Source organism: Mesoplodon densirostris, chromosome 6 (assembly GCF_025265405.1).
Source record: "Mesoplodon densirostris isolate mMesDen1 chromosome 6, mMesDen1 primary haplotype, whole genome shotgun sequence".
Taxonomy (NCBI): Eukaryota; Metazoa; Chordata; class Mammalia; order Artiodactyla; family Ziphiidae; genus Mesoplodon; species Mesoplodon densirostris.
In genome coordinates, this window is record NC_082666.1 from 2,460,186 (window position 1) to 2,478,282 (window position 18,097).

General features: G+C 57.7%; 1 protein-coding gene across 1 annotated transcript in view; it reads right to left on the reverse strand.

Moving 5' to 3' along the window:
- SARDH (sarcosine dehydrogenase) overlaps nt 1-16,776 on the reverse strand; it is a 61,296-nt gene extending 44,520 nt beyond the window's left edge. The window contains exons 1-7 of the mRNA XM_060101530.1: nt 16,446-16,776; nt 15,121-15,299; nt 13,483-13,662; nt 12,658-12,781; nt 12,366-12,466; nt 4,205-4,309; nt 2,893-3,022 (exon numbers count right to left, since the gene is read on the reverse strand). Coding sequence (XP_059957513.1) covers nt 2,893-3,022; nt 4,205-4,309; nt 12,366-12,466; nt 12,658-12,781; nt 13,483-13,662; nt 15,121-15,299; nt 16,446-16,776 — 1,150 coding nt within the window. The remainder of the gene's footprint in view (nt 1-2,892; nt 3,023-4,204; nt 4,310-12,365; nt 12,467-12,657; nt 12,782-13,482; nt 13,663-15,120; nt 15,300-16,445) is intronic.
- Between the last annotated feature and the right edge of the window lie 1,321 nt (nt 16,777-18,097).

An 18,097-nucleotide genomic window follows, 5' to 3' on the forward strand; every position in this document is an offset into this window, starting at 1 on the left:
GGAAGAAAACACAGTGGGATACTGGGTCTGCAGTGACCGGAGGGCTGGCTGCTCCTAACCACCCCCCTGGCGCCATCGTAACCCCGGGTCACAGAGGAGGATGCGCAGCAAGGAACTGGGGCCGCCGGTCAGGGCTGCCTGGCTCCCAGCCGGGCTCTCAGCCGCTGTGTGCCCTGGTCACAAGCGTCGTCTTTCTCCCTGCTGGTGACCGCCGACCCCGGTCTCCGATCTTCAGCATCTGAGCTGAAGGAGGCCACCAGCCCTGGGAAGCTGGGGATCCTTCCGAACAGCCACAGGGGAGGGTGGAAGCAGCAGGGCGGAGAGGAGGGCAGGGCCTAGGGTGAGTCCTCGGAGGCCACGGCGTCAGGAGGGGCGAGAGCCCTGTGAGGAGGCGTCAGAGGCTTCCCTGGGGACTGTGTGGAGGTCGGGCTGCAAGGGGCAAGCGGGGGGCGGCTCCCGGGACGGTGATGGGGAGGCTGTCGTTATGCTCGGGGGTGACCCAGTGAGCACTTCGGGAGTGTCGTAAATGTTTGCACAACGTTCTGAACAGCCTTACAGCAAGCCAGCAGGAGGGAAGTTTGGGGGTCAAGGTCGCCTGGATGTTTAACAAATGACTTGAGAGGATGCAGGATGCACGGGACAGGGGCCCCCACCTTGGCTCTGACCTCCCGACCTTGGAGCGAGAGGTCTCCCCGCCCCCAGCTTCCCCGGAGTCAAGGGGGCCTGGGACTTCCCTGCTCTGCTCTGGAGGCCGAGGGCCATTGACCGGCCTGTCCTCCCTGGTGAGGAAAAGTGCTGATGTCCCCACGGAGCCTCCCTCGCAGCCGGGAAACCAGACTCCACATGCATCTCCCTCCCAGTAGGGCTTCCTGGGGGCCATGACCCCCAGTCCAATTAAAGAGAGAATGCTCCCCGTGCCCCTGGGATTGCTTCGGGCCTGGGTTTCTCACTGCCAGCCCCACGCAGCCCCGGGAAGCTGCCGGGGCAGTGAGCCCTCGGCCCTCACCCCGCATCCTGTGCCCCAAGACCCTGTGGTTGGCCGGGGGACCCCAGCTGCCTCTCCCCAGAAAGCTGTCGTCTCACCAAAGGCCCTTTCATGAGCTGAACAGATTAAAGCAGTTGCTGTTGGCGGCTGTGTAGACACCGTGAGTGCCGGAACCAAGAGGGCTGGACTCCCCAGCAGTCCGCAGGCTGGGTGTCGGGACCCACCCCCTCCCCTGGCCTGGGCTGCCCCTCACTCCCTGCTCGGCCTGTAGGAATGGCTTTGCCGGCCGGCCAGTGGCATCCTTTTGCTGGCCTGGGCCTTGCCCTGCAACCTAATGTGTGGCTTCCTCACCTTACTCCGCCTGTCACCCATTTCACAGATGCGGACACCGAGGCTCAAGGAACTCAGAGCCTCAGACACAAAGTTTCCTCTTTGGGCAACTGTGTCTTTCGGAACCTCTCTCCACCCCTAGGTAGGCGCATCCTACTCGTTTCTTGCCTTTCTTGAGGATTAAAGAGATCCCGTCCGTGCAGGAGGGAGGGGGGATGCCCACGTGATTCTGCTGGAACCAGCATGGGGCGGCGTGTCTCGCCCGCCCGGAACCCTGGCCCTGCAGCCCCCCACGGCACCCTCTGGGTGGTCCACCCTGCTCCCCCGACCTGTGTACCTCCCGCCCTCAGCCCCGCAGCTGAAACGTCTGGGCCCCAGGGCCAGCTTGGGCCCCTCTACGCCCAGAGGCCACCGTCTGCCAGGACCCCAGGCCAGCAGCCTCACCCCTGCACCCCAGTGCCGTCACACGGGAACCTGCTGCCCCCCTGCCCCGAGCCCTCCCCGTTGGGTTCCCGCTTTGGGAGCTCCGCCCAGCCTCCCACACAGGCTCCCCCGCTGCGCTCCCCACGTGCCCGGGCACGAGGCAGGCGCTCAGCCAGCAGAAGGGGCTGGGCGGATGCTGTGTGAGCTCCTTCACACCACGTCCCCTCTGACGTTGCCCCAGGCTTGAATCCTATTCTAGAACTTTCTCCATCTGCACACAGCCTTTTAGACACTCCCTCAGTGTGTTTGGGTCTCCCCCACCCTGGGGTCCCTGAGCTCCCTGGGCAACCCCAGGATGGCCCTCTCTCAGGCTCCGTCGTCGAGCGGTCACCTCTCGGTGTTGAGCTGTGAGTGACCGTGCTGGGACAAGTCACATCAGTTTGAATGTCCAAAGTCTAGCCTGGCCGGCAGGCCCTGAACAATAAAACTAGTGGCCTTGGCCAAACGCGTCAGTGCTGGGGGTCCGAGTCCGCCCCGCCTGGTGTTCGATCCCCGTGGGCACCGGCCGGCCGGGCAGGGTCAGGGGCTGCACCATGCATACCCAAGGGGGGCATTGGAAGCCGAGCCACTCTGTTCTCCCCCTTTCCCTCCAGCTTCCTGCAGCTCAGCTTTCCCAGGGGCCAGAGGGGAGGCACCGGCTCGGGCCTTTCCGTGCTGTGTGGGCATGCGGCCCTGCTGGCCTGGCTGCCGAGGGCAGAGGGCAAAGGGGGTGAGGCTGACCTGGAACGGGGGTCTGCAGGCCTGTGAGAACGGCATCAGGAAGGAGCTTGGCCCTCCTCTCCTTGCTCAGCCTCACCAGGTGCTGGGAGGGGGCTCATCCCATCTTACGGATGAAAACACCAAGTTCCAGGGACAAGTCAAGCAGGGACTGAGCCCGGCGGGACCTCGGGAGGGGCTCACGCGGGGGTGGGCGGGAGGAAGCCTGGCCGTGTGCCTGTGGGCGAACGTCTGCCCTCACCGAGCTCACGTCTTTTGCCCGCAGAGAAGAGCAAGCGCAGCACCCGAGGCCCAGGACGGAGGGGTGGCCGGCGCGCGCCTGGCGCAGGCCAGCCTCAGGGGGCAGCCCACCCCCAGCTCCAGGCCCCCTCACTCACCTGGGCCGCAGACTGTGGACTTAATCCCCGTTTTCTCCAGCACGGGGACCCGGTTGATGGCGCCTTCAATGTGCTGGGTGAACACATCCCAGTCCAGGTCGAAGAGGCCAAAGGCAAACTTGTCCGACACCTGGGGAGGCGGGCAGGAAACCTGCCCTGTGACAGCGCCCCACGGGAGTGAGAGCCAGGCAGGGCCTGGCCAGCCTCTCGATCAGGTGGTGACAGCGCTGGGCTGGTCCCCTCAGTGTGTCTCCCCTCCCCCAACCCCCCAGCGGCCCGCCTGCTCCCACTTCCCGCCCCGACCCAGGCCCACCTGCTCTGCCCTTGATTGTTGCCCTGGCCTCTGCCCGGTTGACCTGCTTCCCGCCCTCCTTCACCCCATTCACCTAAGTCAGATCGGCCCTACGTGAGCAGACCCTGCCCACGTCTACCACCAACCCACAGCCACGCTGACCTTCCTTCGGGTCATCGGGTCTTCGGGAAAAGCAAGCCTGATCTGACCTCAGGGCCTTCACCGCCACCTGGGGCAGCCCCTCCCCCGCCTTCTGTCTGCAGGGCTCTCTGCTCGATGTCAGCTCCTCAGGGAGCCCTGCCCGGCCACAGTCCGAAGGACATCCTTCCACGCCAGTCTCGCTAGGCTTATCCTTAACCTGCTAACTTCACTCAGGGCACAGACCACCATCCCAAATTGCATTACTTCTTTGCTTATTTACTGTGTGTCTCCCCACCAGAATAGAGGCCTCTGGGGACAGGGGCTCTTATCTTGGTCTCCCTCTTTCTCCCCAAAGTTAAACAGTATCTGGCTGAAAGGACTCATTTTGCTGTTCAATGTGTAGACTAAATGCACGAGTACGGGAGCTGGGGTGGTCCGTACATGCTCGAGGGGGCTGGGGGTGCTGAGGGGGCCGCTGGCCCTGCATGAACCCCTGGAGCTGCCAGGAGAGCAGCCCAGGCCGGAGGGAGATAGATACAGCTGCAACCACGGGGGGCGGGGGAGGGCATGGGATTGTTTGTTGATGGACAGAGGGCTTCGATGCTTTCATAATCTTCTAAACTCATTATTTCACACTTTGCAGCCTCTGACGATTGATGCTTTGAGGCAAGCCCTCCACCTGCCCCGAGTCTGGATCTGCCTGTGTGCCAGGTTCTTCAGGGGTTGGAAAAAATGGGCTTGACCTTGTGGGATGGGGGACCTGCCATTTCTCAGCTAAGCACCCAGGGTCGGGGGAGCTCTGGGGGGACAGTCTCCGGAAGAAGGCTCCTCCACGCTGAGACTCAGCCCCGACCCCTCCCTCGAGCCCTGGTGTCTCACCTCCTCCCAGAAGATGGGGTTGGCCTCGTAGCCGCCCACGGACAAGGCGTCCCCTTGGAGGCGGAGGTAGATGGAGGCGTCGTGGTCACGGACATTGGGCATGTTCTGCAAGGTGGAGCACAGGGGCCTCGGGGTCAGGGTCACAGACCCAAGCTGGGCCCACGGTGCCACCTCCCCGTTGTAGGACCCTGAGGACAGGGTGGACCTGGGGCCTCGGGTCACTCAGTGGACAAACCACCCCATTGAAACCCCATAAAATAGCAGCAAAGATGGAAGGAGGGAGGGAGGGAAGAAAAAAGGCTAACCCACAGAACACAGCAGACGGGGGATCTCAACCAACACTGGAGGGTGCAGAGTGGATGGGGGAGGGCCGGTGCCTTAGCTCAGGGCTGGAGGAGGGGAGACCGTTTGCCAGCCTCTGTCCAGTCCCTTCCAAGCTGCAAAGACCTAGCCTAGGGCAACCCCAGGTCCCTCTGCAGGGGGCGGTGGGCCGAGCGTGTATGTGTGCACGCACGCATGTGTGTGAGTGTGCACGTGTGTGTGAGTGTGAGAGAGAGTATGTGCGTGTACATGAACAGGAAGTTGGACTAGGGTCTCTTCAAAGCAATTGGACCCAGATCCGTTCCATCCCCGCCGCGCGCAGCCCAGGGCCTGGCCCTACCCTGCAGGGGCCCTGAGGTCTGTCTCTGGAGAAATGGGTCCCCAGGGGCTCCAGGCTCCAGGGAGGTGAGGAGGGGGCTGCCATCCCCCCTCAACAACAGATTGGAGAGTCTTCTGTGGAGACACTGAGTGGTCTGGGGAAGACTCCGGACGCTGACATGGAGGACCCTCACCAAAGAGAAGGGCATTCGACAGAAGGACTGGATAAGGCCAAGGACATCTTCCAGATATTAGGCTAAAACAGATTAAGGCATGGAAATCAGGAAAGGGAAAAAATAAGAAAATTAGAAGGTCAATCCTGAAGGTCTGACGTCCACCTTACAGGGGTTCCAGGAAGAGAAAATGGAGTAGAAGGAAAGTCAAAGCAAAACTCCAAGATGATTTCTCTGACTGAAAATCGTGAATCTCAGTATTGAAGGGCCCACAGGTGCCCACTAAGCCCTGGGACTGGACCAGGCCTGCACCAAAGCCACATCAGGATGGAACATCAGGTGAACAGGTGGGTCCTAAACAAAGAAACAGCATTCCTGGAGGCTGAAGACCTGGAGCAAAGTCCTCAAACTTCTGAAAGATGATTTTAAATACAGAATTCTTGACCCAGTCAATTCATCAACCGACTGTAAGAAAGAATAAAGATTTTCTTCAGACATTCACGTCCACAAAAACGTTTCCTTTCCAGTTACCCTTCTCAGTAAGTGGCCAGAGACCATGCCATGGATCCAGAGAGCAGCAGATCCAAACAGAAGATGGGTGAGGAAGGTCCCAGGGTAACAGCTGATCAGAGGCTGATGGAGAAGATCAGAAGGCAGCGGGAGGACTCCTTCAGGGGAGGGGAATGGGACTTACAGACTTTATGTGATTTCTCTGCCATGTATGAGTATGCAGAAAATATTCCTGATAGGTGTTTGACAGATCTGTTGAGATGTTTGGGGGAAAATTGTGACAGTTATGAATATAGATGCAAATAGCCTTGACAAAATACTAGGAAACTGAATCCAGCAACATAGAAAAAGGATTATATACCATGACCAAATGGGATTTATCCCGGGAATGCAAGGTTGGTTTAACATCTGAAAATCTGTGTAATATACCATTATCAATAAAGAACAAAAACCACTAATTATTTCAATAGATGCAAAAAAAAGCGTTTGACAGATAAAACACTTCCATGATAAAAACACCCAATGTCTAGGAATAGACGGGAACTTCCTGATAAAGAGGATCTGAGAAACACCCACAGCAAATGCATACTTATTTGCAGTTTTTCCTCTAAGACCAGGCCAAGAGAAGGAGGTCCACTGTTACCACTGCGATTCAACATTGTACAAGAGGTCCTGGCCAGGGCAGGAATCAGGCGAGAAAGAGTAATTAAAGGCATCCAGAGGGAAAAAAGTAAAAGTATCTCTATGTGCAGATGACATGACCTTACATAGAGAAAATCCTAACAACCCCACTAAAAACTATTATAACTTATAAAATAGTTCAACAAGGTTGCAGGATACGAGGTCAATATACAACAAACAGACAAAAACCACTGTATTTCTATATACCAGCAGTGAACAATCAAAAATGAAATTAGGAAAATAATTCGGTTTACGATATCAAAAATAATAAAATGCTTACAAATAAAGTTAACAAAAGAAGTGCGAAACTTGTACTCTAAAAACTAGAAAATGTCTTCGAAAGAAATTAAAGAAGATGTAAATCATGGAAAGACCTCTCAAGTTTACAAAATGAAGACTTACTATTGCTAGGATGACAGTACCCCCAAAACTGATCTACAGATTCAACACAGCTCCCACCAAAATCTCAGCTGGCTTCTTGGCAGAAGTTGACAAGCTGATCCTAAAATTCATATGGAAGTGCAAGGGACCCAGAATATTCAAAGCAATCTTAAAAGAGAAGAACAAACATGGGGGACTTACACTTCTGATTTCAAAACTTACTACAAGGTTAATATAATCAAGACAGAGTGGTACAAACATAAGGATAGACATATATAGATCAACAGAATAGAATTGAGAGTCCAGAAATAAACTCTCACACTTATGGTCAATTGATTTTCCACAAGGATGCCAAGGCAATTCAATGGGGAAAAGGATAATCTTCAGCAAATGGTGCTGGAACACATGAATAGCCACCTGCAAAAGCATGAAGTTGGAGCTTCCCTGGTGGCGCACTGGTTGAGAGTCTGCCTGCCGATGCAGGAGACACGAGTTCGTGCCCCGGTCCAGAAGGATCCCATGTGCCGCGAAGCGGCTGGGCCCGTGAGCCATGGCCGCTGAGCCTGCGTGTCTGGAGCCTGTGCTCCGCAACGGGAGAGGCCACAACAGTGAGAGGCCCCCGTACCGCAAAAAAAAAAAAAAAAAAAAAGCACGAAGTTGGACCCCTTCCTCATGCCACACACAAAATTTAATTCCAAATGTATTATAAGAGCTAAGACTATAAAATTCTTAGAGGAAAATACGGGAATAAATCTCTGTGGCCTGGTTTAGGAAATGCCTTCTTAAATATGGTACCACAAGCACAAGGGACAAAAGAAAAAATTACATAGGTTGAAATTACTTCATCAAAATTAAGAACTTTTGCGCTGCCAACAATACCAACAAGAGAGTGAAAAGATAACCCACAAAATGGGTGAAAATATTTGCAATTCATAAATCTGATGAGGAATTTGTATCCAGAATATATGAACTCTTATAGTTCAATAGAATGACAATCCAATTAAAAATGAGCAAAGTATCTGAACAGAGGTTTCCCCAAAGAAGATATACATATGGCCAACAGGCACATGAAAAGACACTCAGCATCATCACCCATTAGGGAAATGCAACTCAAGCCACAAGATACCACTTCACACCCACTACGATGGCTAGAATCAAAAAGAGAGACAATAACAAATATTGCTGAGAATGTGGAGAAGTCAGAACCTTCATACGCTGTTCATGAGAATGTAAAACAGCCCACTTCCTTGGAAAACAGTCTGACAGTTCCTCCAAAAGTTAAACATAGAGTTACTCTATGACTCAGCAATTCCACTTCCACCCAAGAGAAAGGAAAACATATGTCCACACAAAACCTTGTACATGAATGTTCACTGCAGCATTATTCACAATAGCCAAAAAGTGAAAACAACCCATATGTCCATCAACAGATGAATGTATAAATAAATTGTGGTTTACAAGAGTAAATTATTCAGCCATAAAAAGGAATGAAATTCTGCTACATGTACCCCATGGATGAACCTTGACAATGTCATGCAGAGTGAAACAAGCCAGACATAAAGGCCACAAATGGTATGATTCCATTTCATTCAAAGTCCAAAATAGGAAAATCCATAGAGACAGAAAATAGACTAGTGACTACCTAAGTTGAGGGTGGGGTGGGAAATGGGGACTGATAATGTGTATGGGGTTTTAAGGACTAAGATAATGTTAGATAGATAGATAAACGACAGCTAGATGATAGAGATAGATAGACAGATAGATAGATATAGATAGATGATAGAGATAGATAGATGATAGAGATAGATGATAGATGATAGAGATAGATAGATGATAGATAGATAGACAGATGGATAGATAGATAGGAATAAAGAATTAGTCACAGCTACATAGGAAACTGAACAACCAGAAAAAAGCTATTAATAACTCCAGGAAACACGAAAAGTTGGACACTATTTGCTCAGGAGTTAACAATGTTCTCATTGTTATACTGACTACTGATTTAACCAATACGTGAACGGATAAACAAAACCAAAGCATTTTAGAAAGTGAGCGGAGTGGGAAGAGGCCCTCCCCCACGGGGGCCCTCAGCACTGGGGGAACTGCTTCCTCTTCCGGTGCCCCTGCCCTGGAGATGGACACAGCTGATGCGACCCCTCCGCCCCGCCTTCGAGGACACACCGGCAGACGCCCCTCCTGCTCCTCCAGAGTCTCCCAGTCGCCTGGCTCCTCTGCAGAGCTGGGCTAAGAACATCTGCGCTGGTTGCCAGAGGTGCACGGGAAGTTCTCAGTAGCCCAGCACTTCAGGAATAACAACAGAGATATCATCGCCTCTGTTGTCACTACTGCTCTAAAAACAAAACCAACAGAATGCCAGCGCTCCACAGAGCAGGACAGCGGGGACACCTGGTGGCCAGGGAAGCCCCTGGCTTTGGTCCAGCAGGATCAGTGTCCCCATTTCCCTGCCTTGCAAGGCCCCAGCTGCCCCAGAGTGGCCAGCAGAGGCTCAGCTCAGCCACAAGGCTCAGCCCCAAGGGTACCCTCACTGCTTCCTCCCTCCGGAAGCCCACCCTATAGGTGTAACGCCCATTCCACTGGTGTCTCTGCCTCCTAATCTCAGCCCGTTCCTTCCATCTGCTTCTCCTGGCCCCATCCCCATCCAAATCTTGTCAGCTGCTTCCTCCAGGAAGCCCGCCCGATGGCTCCAGCCTTCCCTGCTCTCTTCCTCTGAAGCACCAGCTGGCTGGACCATCCCATGCCCTTAGTTATGGTCATCGTGGTCCTCACCTAATGAGCACCTGCTATGTGCCAGGCACTGTGCTCAGCCCTTCAGCCCATCACTCGGTTCCTCCCTCAGCACAGCCCTAAGAGGTAGCTACCATTTTTACCCATTTTGCAGAGAAGGAAACTGAGGCTCAGGTGGCACCTTGACTCACCTGGCTGGGTAATGGGGGAGTTGGGATGCAGACCCTGAGCGTGGGCCCTCTCCCATTGCTCTGTGCCCCAACAGAGCAGTTTCTGCAAAAGTGGGTCGAAGATAGTGGGGATGCCAGACCATGAGGGAGCATCTGGGCTACCATATTTGACAGACGCAGAGGCCAGGCCCAGAGAGGAAGAGGACAAGGTCTCAGAGGAGCTGGGGGCAGCATTCGGCTAGGACCCAGGACTGGGATGGCTTCTCAGAACTGGGGTCCCTAGGGCAGCACAGCCCTCTGGCCACCCATAAAGAAAGATAAAGGGCATGTGGTCCAGGTGGCAAAGCCCTGAGCCCTCAGTAGCCAGCCTGGGGCCAACACCATGAGGCCCAGATCTGGGCAGTCGGTGTCCTGCTGCAAGACTGTCAACCCAGGGAGCCTCCTGAGCAGCCGAAGACAGGCCCAAGTGTCCGGGGCCTCCCAGCATGAGCCCCAGAGCCCTGACTACAGGAGCTGCCTTGGCCTAAAGGAGCTTGTTTTCTGACCCACCATGGCATCAGACCACGTGGGAGGTCAGGGTCAGAGGCCTGCTCTTCTCCCAGGTTCAGGCTGCCCAGGTGTGGCCTCAGGAGGGGCTGGCCTCCCAGACCCCCCACGTGGAGGGGAGCATGGGGAAGTTGGCCCCCAGCCCCAGATCTCCTCTTTTCTCCTACAAAAGTCTCAGAGTTTCTGGGGCTGGTGGCCCTTTCCTGGAGCGCAGCCTGGGGTTCCCAGAACACACAGGCTGCTGGGTGGGGGCACTCTTTGTGAGTAACATAAATAACCCCAACTTGGCTCTGACCTTAAAATTCAGGGTGCGGGTCCCTGGGGCCACTCTGCCCTGCTTCTCCCGGAAAGCTGCCTCAAAGCTGGGCATCATGTGCATCAGGACACAGAGAGAGTGAGACCCCAGTCTTGGGCTCTGTGGATGGACACAGCCCAGCTCTGCCCCCAGCGTGTCCCCAGCTTTAGCCCAGCCCCCGAGAGCCCACTGCGGCCTGAGGGCGACCCCTGGCGGCCACGGGGGATATTTCCCACAGAACCAGGGCCAGGGACTCTTCACACCAACAGCTGCAGTGATGCCTCTTTCCCCAGAGCCCCACCCGGAGTGCACACAGCAGCCCTCGGGAGGAATGAGCTGGATTGTATTAAACTCTTCCACGAACGGGGGAACCTTGTGTGTGTGTGTCGGGGGGCAAGAGCAGTGGAGACCCCGGCCCCGTGCCAGTTCCCCTCACCCCTCCACCACTGGGTCCACCCAGCGGCCAGCCTGGTGACCAGAGGGAAGCCAGGCTTGTGCAGGGCAGCGACGAGGCTCCCAGGACCCTCTTTGCTGGAGCCTGACCCTAAACGAGGTCAGTCTGGTCTCTCACACTCTCCCCACACCCACACCCTCAGGCCTGCGTCTCTGAACGGCCTGCAGTTCCCCGGCTGCCATGCTCTGCGTCCTCCCCTTCTCCCCCTCGTTCTTTCTCTGCCACCCTTCAGATGCCTCAGAAGACCCTTCAGACGCGGCCTCCGCCAGGGCACCTCCCTGGTCCATAGGCTGGGAGTCCCTATAGCCCCTGTGCTCGCCCCCGGGAGCCCCTGTCAGCCTGCTTTAAAATAAATAATACCTTTACTTGTTTGTAGCCTTCCCCCAGCTCACCTGGGCAAGAACTAGGTTCTTACGCCTGTTATAGTCCCAGTTTCTAGATGAGGGCTTGGAGCACAGAGCTTATCCAGTCGATGTTTGATGCAGAGAGGGGTGGGGAGGGAGGGTTAGATGGATGAATAAACGGATGGATGACGGAGGAATGGGTGAAGGGAGAGATGGATGGGTAGAGGGGGTGATGGCTGGATGGACACATGAGAGGAAGGACGGACAGATGGATGGATGGATAAATAGATGAACCAATGGATGGATGAAGGGCTGGAGGGAGGGAGGGATCGGAGGAGGGGTGAACGGATGGAGGGACGGCAAGAGGAACAGAGGGAAGGAAAGGAGTGGAGGGATAACGGATGGAGGGAGGGAGGGAGAGAGACAAGGCTGGAGGGCAAGAGGAGTGGTCAGTGACAAGGGGACAGGAAGCCACCAGCCACCAGCACAGGAGAGGGGAGACAGAAAGGGAGGAGAGGGCTTCCCTGGTGGCGCAGTGGTTGAGAGTCCGCCTGCTGATGCAGGGGACGTGGGTTCGTGCCCCGGTCCGGGAAGATCCCACATGCCGCGGAGCGGCTGGGCCCGTGAGCCATGGCCGCTGAGCCTGCGCGTCCGGAGCCTGTGCTCCGCAACGGGAGAGGCCACAACAGTGAGAGGCCCGCGTACCGCAAAAAAAAAAGAAAAAGAAAAAGAAAAAAAGAAAGGGAGGAGAGGGGAGACAGAAAGGGAGGAGAGGGGAGAGGGCAGGGGGCGCACAGCTCCCCTCCCCCCGCCGCCTCCTCTTTCAGAGGTGTCTCCAGGGCTCCCTGGGAGGTTCTGAGGGCCGGGGATCAATGCTCTCTGAGACTGGCACCCAGAGCACATCTGGGAGCATGCGAACATTCAGAGGTTCCCAGAAACACCTGGGGCACAGAACATGGCAAAAGCCAGACTGGCAGCACCACGCAGGACGGGCTTGGGCATCAATGAGAAGCCATGCTCCGAAGGCAAAGGGGGTCAGGACCCTCGGGTTATGCCTGTGCTACTTCATTTCATTCTCAGGCCTCCCAAAACCTCCAGTCCTGAGGAGTCCCATTTCACAGATGAGGCCACTGACGCTCAGGGTGATAAAGGAAGCTACAACTGTTGGGCTTCACAGCCAGGTCCCTGCACCACCCACTTGGTGCCTGGGGCTGTCTACTCACCTGGATACCTTCAATGCGCTCGGTGACGACGTAGGCATGGTGCATGGCCACCAGCGGGACCTTGACGCCAGCCATCCGGCCCACGGCGCCTGCCCACACTCCTGCAGGCAGAGCACAGACAGCTCAGCTCTGCTGGCACCTGGCGGGGGCCAGCCAGCTGGGCGGCTCTGCAGGCCTGTCTGCCATGCCAGTGACTCCCCAGGTCACGCCTGGGCCCCCACCCCTAAGAAAGGCCAGGTTTAGGGAGCAGCCAGGGTGGCCACTCGGGAGCCCCGAAGAAACGTGTTCCCACCTGCACAGTTGACCACGCAGGGCGTCTGGATGGAGCCGTGTTCTGTCTCCACAGCCTCGACCCGCCGCACCCCAAAATCATCCGTCCGCACACTGATGCCGGTCACCGGGCAGTTCTCGATGACCTGGGAGCGAGAAGAGCTGCTTCCAAAGCCGTGTGGGCGCTCTGAGCACTGACCACCTACCCTCTCCTACCGCCAGCCCAGGCGGTACCCGGGACACCTGCTTCTGCTCAGGCAGGCTTCATGTGACCCCACTTGGGAAATGGGGTGACCACAGGGTGGAAACTAACTCCACGTGTTCCTTGACTTGGAAAACTTGTCCCCCCAGACAGAGGCTTTTTTTGAAAAAAAAGAAAAGGAGGGCTCATTTGACTGATAGATGCTTGCGGTAAAAAGATCACATACAGTGCAGTTTGGCTCCATTTGATTTACATATACATCTTTATAGAAAATTACTTGCAGTAAAACTACAATGTCAACATTGGTTACCTCGGGGTGATCCTCATTTCTTCTTTCTTGCTTATTTGTCTTTTCTAATCTTTCCTACAACTACGTGTGGATTCGAGACAAAAGAAGATAAAAATTACAAGAAGAGATTTGGGGCGGGTTCACTCTTCCAGCAGGGCCAGACCTCGGGGAAGGGAGGAGAGCTGACATGGGGGACAAACCTGAGGCCGGCCGGCCTCTGCAGGATCGGATTAGAGGCTCAGGTCCTATGTGGAGCAGAGAGAACGGCACGTGTTCTCTTGCCTTCTGGTCTTGGGGTTCTTAGGCAGGAGGGGTGGGCTGGAAGCAGGGGACCCAGGGCCGGAAGGCCATTGTACCTGAGCTCCCCGGGCAGCGGCGGCCCTGGTGAGGGCGGTACAGGTGCCGGCGGGGTCCATGGTGCCGTCATGCGGCACGTACAGGGTCCCGTAGAGGTCATCCACGTTCATCAGCGGATACAGTGCCTTGGTCTCTGCCGGGCTCAGCACGTGGGACTCCACGCCATAGGCCTTGCCCAACTGGGGGACCCAGAGGAAAGTAACTGAGCCCTCGGGGAGCAGACCCCCGTGGCCACTCTCCTTCCCGTCTGGGCCTCCAAGGGTCAGTTCGGACCCTGTGTCCCCCAGGAACCCTTAGCCGGCCACCGTGCCCCAGCGGCCCCCATCCCTCGGGCCAGCTCCGAGGAAGAGTAAGGAGCCCGGGTAGTGCTCGGAAGCAGGCTCTGGGGCCCTCCCGCCTCCCCCATCCAGCTCTAACATGAGCCATGTGACCTGGGGCAAGTTGCTAACGTCACCTGGGGGAATGGGAGTGATCATGGTTTATGTGGTTGACACCTTTAAAGAGCTTAGACCAGTCCCTGGCACATAAGGATTTACTATATAACATAAATAAAAATAATCCCCATAGGTCTGATATTTTGAGCTTCCACCAGGTTTGATGGTCAGACCAGCTCCCCAGACGAGAGACACCGCTGCAGTCCTCTGTCCCAGGCCCCGGGCTGTGACAGACCACACCCCCGACGCATTTGATTGGCCCAAGGGCAGCCAATCAAATGCCCCCAGACATACATCCATCAGGACAGGCTCCGCCCAACTAGAGATGAGCCGAGCCAATCAGATTCTCTCTCCGAGCAGTGGGATTGAAAAGCTGCAGAGACCTCAGCACCTGAGCTGAAAGGTTGCCTGGGCACCTTTGGAGCCTCCATCCCAGCTGATGAGTGAGCAAGGCGGGGGGGAAGAGGTGAGGGAAGTAGGCAGAATGATGCCACCTCCTAACCCCAGAGACCCAGCCCGTTCTAATGAAGCCAGGTGCCGCTGCTTCCGCCTGGGCACCCAGAGGAACTCGGCATCCCTGTGACAAGGTACCTCTGCTACCCACACAGTCCACTCTGCTCGCTGGGCCCTGAGCCGCTCTTCAGTTGGTGCTCAATAAGGAATGAACTGCTGGAGGAGCCAGTCTCAGCCACGCCCTGGAATTTGGGGTCCGGGCCTGGCTGCTCTGGGTGAGGAATCAACTCTCCACCCCAGCAGAGGGCCTTCCACAGCGGAAGGCTTTCGCTGCCGTCTCGCCCACAATGGCGTTCCCTCAGCCCCGTCGGCGGTGCCGGGAGAAGGGTGCTCCTTCCTCCTGGGTAGCGCAGTTTCTCATCATTCATCCTGACTCCTGTGAGCACCGTGCCTGCTGATAACTCCCTTTTATCGGGCCTCTCCTGCCTTGAGGCTCGGCAAACGGTGCTGCGCAACACGGTCCCATTTTAAAGGTGAGTTTGCCAAGGCTCAGAGGCAACGCCGCTTGGCCCAGGTGGCCTGGCCAGCAAGGGCAGCACCAGGGCTTGAACCCAGATCTGTCGGGGCTCCTTCCCTGTGCTACGCTGCCCCACCCACCACCGGCAGGGGGGCACACACCAACACGACTGGCTCGCCCGGGCGGCCGTGCACCCAGGACATGAGTTCCCGCCCTGGCAGGGGTGCACCCACCGACATGAGCCTCTTGTACTCATCCAGACGCTGCCGGTTGGACGCGATGAACAGGCCCCCGTTCTGGATCCAGCCCGTGTGCAGCCCCGTCTCCTCCTCCAGGTCGCGGCTCACTACGCGCCTCGTGTGGGCCAGAAGCTCCACCTCCACGTCGCTGGGCCGCAGCTGCCACAGCAGGCCTGGCAGGGGGAAGGGCGGGGCGCCATCAGCCCTAGCACTGCGGTGCTGCACCCCGGCTCCTCCCAGCAGGTCAGGGCTCCTGAGGACCAGGCAGTGGGCGGGGAGCGTCTCTGCAGGCCATGGAGAGCCCCGAGAGGCTGACAAGCGGGAAGTGACAGGGTCCAACTGAGTTCCGGGACATCGCCCGTGGGCAGCTCGGAGCGTGACAATCCCCAAGGCTCCCATTTATGGAGCACCTTGTGTGTACTGAGCCCATCACCGGGGGACAGAGCAGTCCTGGGAGGCAGGCATGACCATTTTATAGTGAAATTAAGGCGGCACCAAACGGTTCTGTGCCCAGGATCACAAGACGGGCGGTGATGGGGCCGGGACCCCAGCCCAGGGCTGACTGAAGTCCACAGGCAGCCTCTTCACCAGCAAAGCTGCTCCCTTCCGAGCAGAGTTTGGGGAGTGGGAGGCCAGGGAAGAGGGAGCCGTGGGGGAGAGGCTGTGTGGGCCCAGCCGAGACAGGACGGTGGGTGGGCAGGGGCAGTGGCGTGCAGGGCCGGCTGTATCAGCTCTCAAGACACGGGGTGCCTGAACCTCTTCCCAGCTCCACATCCAGCGACATCACGCTCACATTGGCCAAAGTGGGAGTGTTTTCCCCACAGAGCCTGGCAAACTTAACGCAGGGTTAAGGCAGAAGGTTGGCTGCCCTGGGGACATGCACACAGTAGGTGCTTTTACTATAGGCCCACTGGTTAGTTGGCTGAGAATCATGGTGCCCATGGAGGACCCCGCTCTGCATCACCCCTGATGGTCCCTTCCCCGTCCATCCTCTACACCCCGTGGACGGCCCTCCTCCCGGGTGGCTCCGTCCAGGGAAAGGGCTTCTGCTCCTTGAATGGACAGCTGCCTGGGCTCCCAGCTCTGGTCTCAGCTCTGCCCCCCAGGACCCCACAGTCAGCGTCTGCTCCCTCCTCCCCTCCGCAGCTCTTCAGAGACTCAGGGGGCACGCAGGCTCACCCTCAGAAGGACCCCGCATCTTTTCCCCGTGTCCTCCCCCTCCAGCTCAGCTGCCTCTAACAGGCCTCCGGGTGCCAACCCAGAGCTGGCCCCTGGCTGAGTCCAGTCCCTCCCGCCCCCGCTTGTGCCCAAGCCCCTACCCGCCGTGTGCCAGGTGGTCCCGGAGGTCAGCCGCTCCCGCTCCAGTAGCACTGCCCCACTCATGCCCAGCTTGGCCAGGTGGTAGAGGGTCTGGCAGCCCAAGCTGCCCCCGCCGATGATCACTACATTGGCTGTGCTGGGCAGGGGCCGGCTTGGGCCCTGGGCACCTGCCCAGGGGTCCCGTGCCTCTTTCAGGGTCTGCTGGTAGGGCACGCTCTTCTCAGGGGTGGGCCGGGCCCCGCTGGTCAGGAGTCGCAGCCCCAGGCCCTGGGCAGGGCTCCGGCGAGGACAGGTGGCGGCCACACGCAGGGCTCGGCTCAGCAAGGCCATGGGGACTCAGCTTGAGCACCACAGGGAGCTGGGGAGAGAGTCGGGGCTGCCTGGGGCACAGAGGGCTCTGTGCAAGTGAGACCCAGGGCTCCTGCGCTGTCACCTTCTGGCCGTCCTCCTGCCACCCACCCACGTCATGTGTGCACTGTGCATTTGTCCACATGTACTGAGGGCCTCATACGCTTCAGGCTCTGGCTGGGTCCAGGGGAGACCACGGTGGGGGCAAAAGGGGGGCAGTGTGCGTGGCGGGGAAGGGCTGCAGGGCTGCAGGGCTGCAGGGCCACAGGGCGGGTGGCGGGGAGCCTGGGGCAGGGACACCCAACCCTCCAGCCTGTACCCAACACGCCCTCCGGGGCAACTCCCGTCTCAACCCCAGACAGAAGTTATTTCTGCCACGTTGGCTCCACAGCCCTTTGGGACCCGAGGCAGAAGGTGAGCAAGGCAGTGGGGTCCAGGCCCCCTGCTCCCTTGGGTCATCTCGAATCCAGGTAGGGACTCGGAGGATGGGTGACCAGCCTCCCTCCTCCTCGGTGGCCTCCCAGTAGCCTGCAGGGCTCACCTGGCATCCCTCCCCAGTTAGAAGAGCCTCATAATTATAAGAAGAAAACTGTGACGGGGACCCACCTTCTAAGGAGACAGGACGCAGAAGAGGTGTCTCCCCAGAGGGGAGGAACACAGAGAGGAAAGGACACCTCAGAGAGGCTCCTGGGCCCACGTGTGGGATCAGCAGGAAAGGTAAGAGGGTTTTGGCTGTGGCTGAGGTACTGAGGTGGGTCCCGCACCTGCGTTAATAGCCCTGATCGACATCAATTAGCCAGTTAATTAAGACCACTTCCATTTCCAAGCATGTGCCACATGGCAAGCCGGGAACACGCGTTCTCTCTGCTCGGAAGTCAAGATGACTGTTGTCCCCATTTCACGGAGGGGGTCAGACTGAGACCCAAGGAGGCCCGCCAAGGTGACCAAGGTCACAGGGCCGCCGTGCGGCCAAGCCTGCTGGCTGTCCCGCCCCCTCCCAAACCCCCAGTCCGCAGACACCTCGGGGCCTGGTCTGGGGGAGGAGAGGCTGGGGGGCACCCGCCCTCACAGGTGGGCACTGCCCACCACACCACGTCCGCTCCTCCGCAGGCACCCGGGCTCTCAGGTCGGTCAGGGCTGCCCTGCCCTCACCACAGAGACCCCCCCCCCCAGGGGGTAGGGGCGGAGGAGGGAGCAGGCAGGGGTGATCTGAGGGGCTTCGGGGTGGGGGGTTGGAGGCTGGGGCCGGGCACCCCAGTCCCTCCGTCAGCTCTGCCCCGCTCCAGCGGAGGTGCAGCCCGGC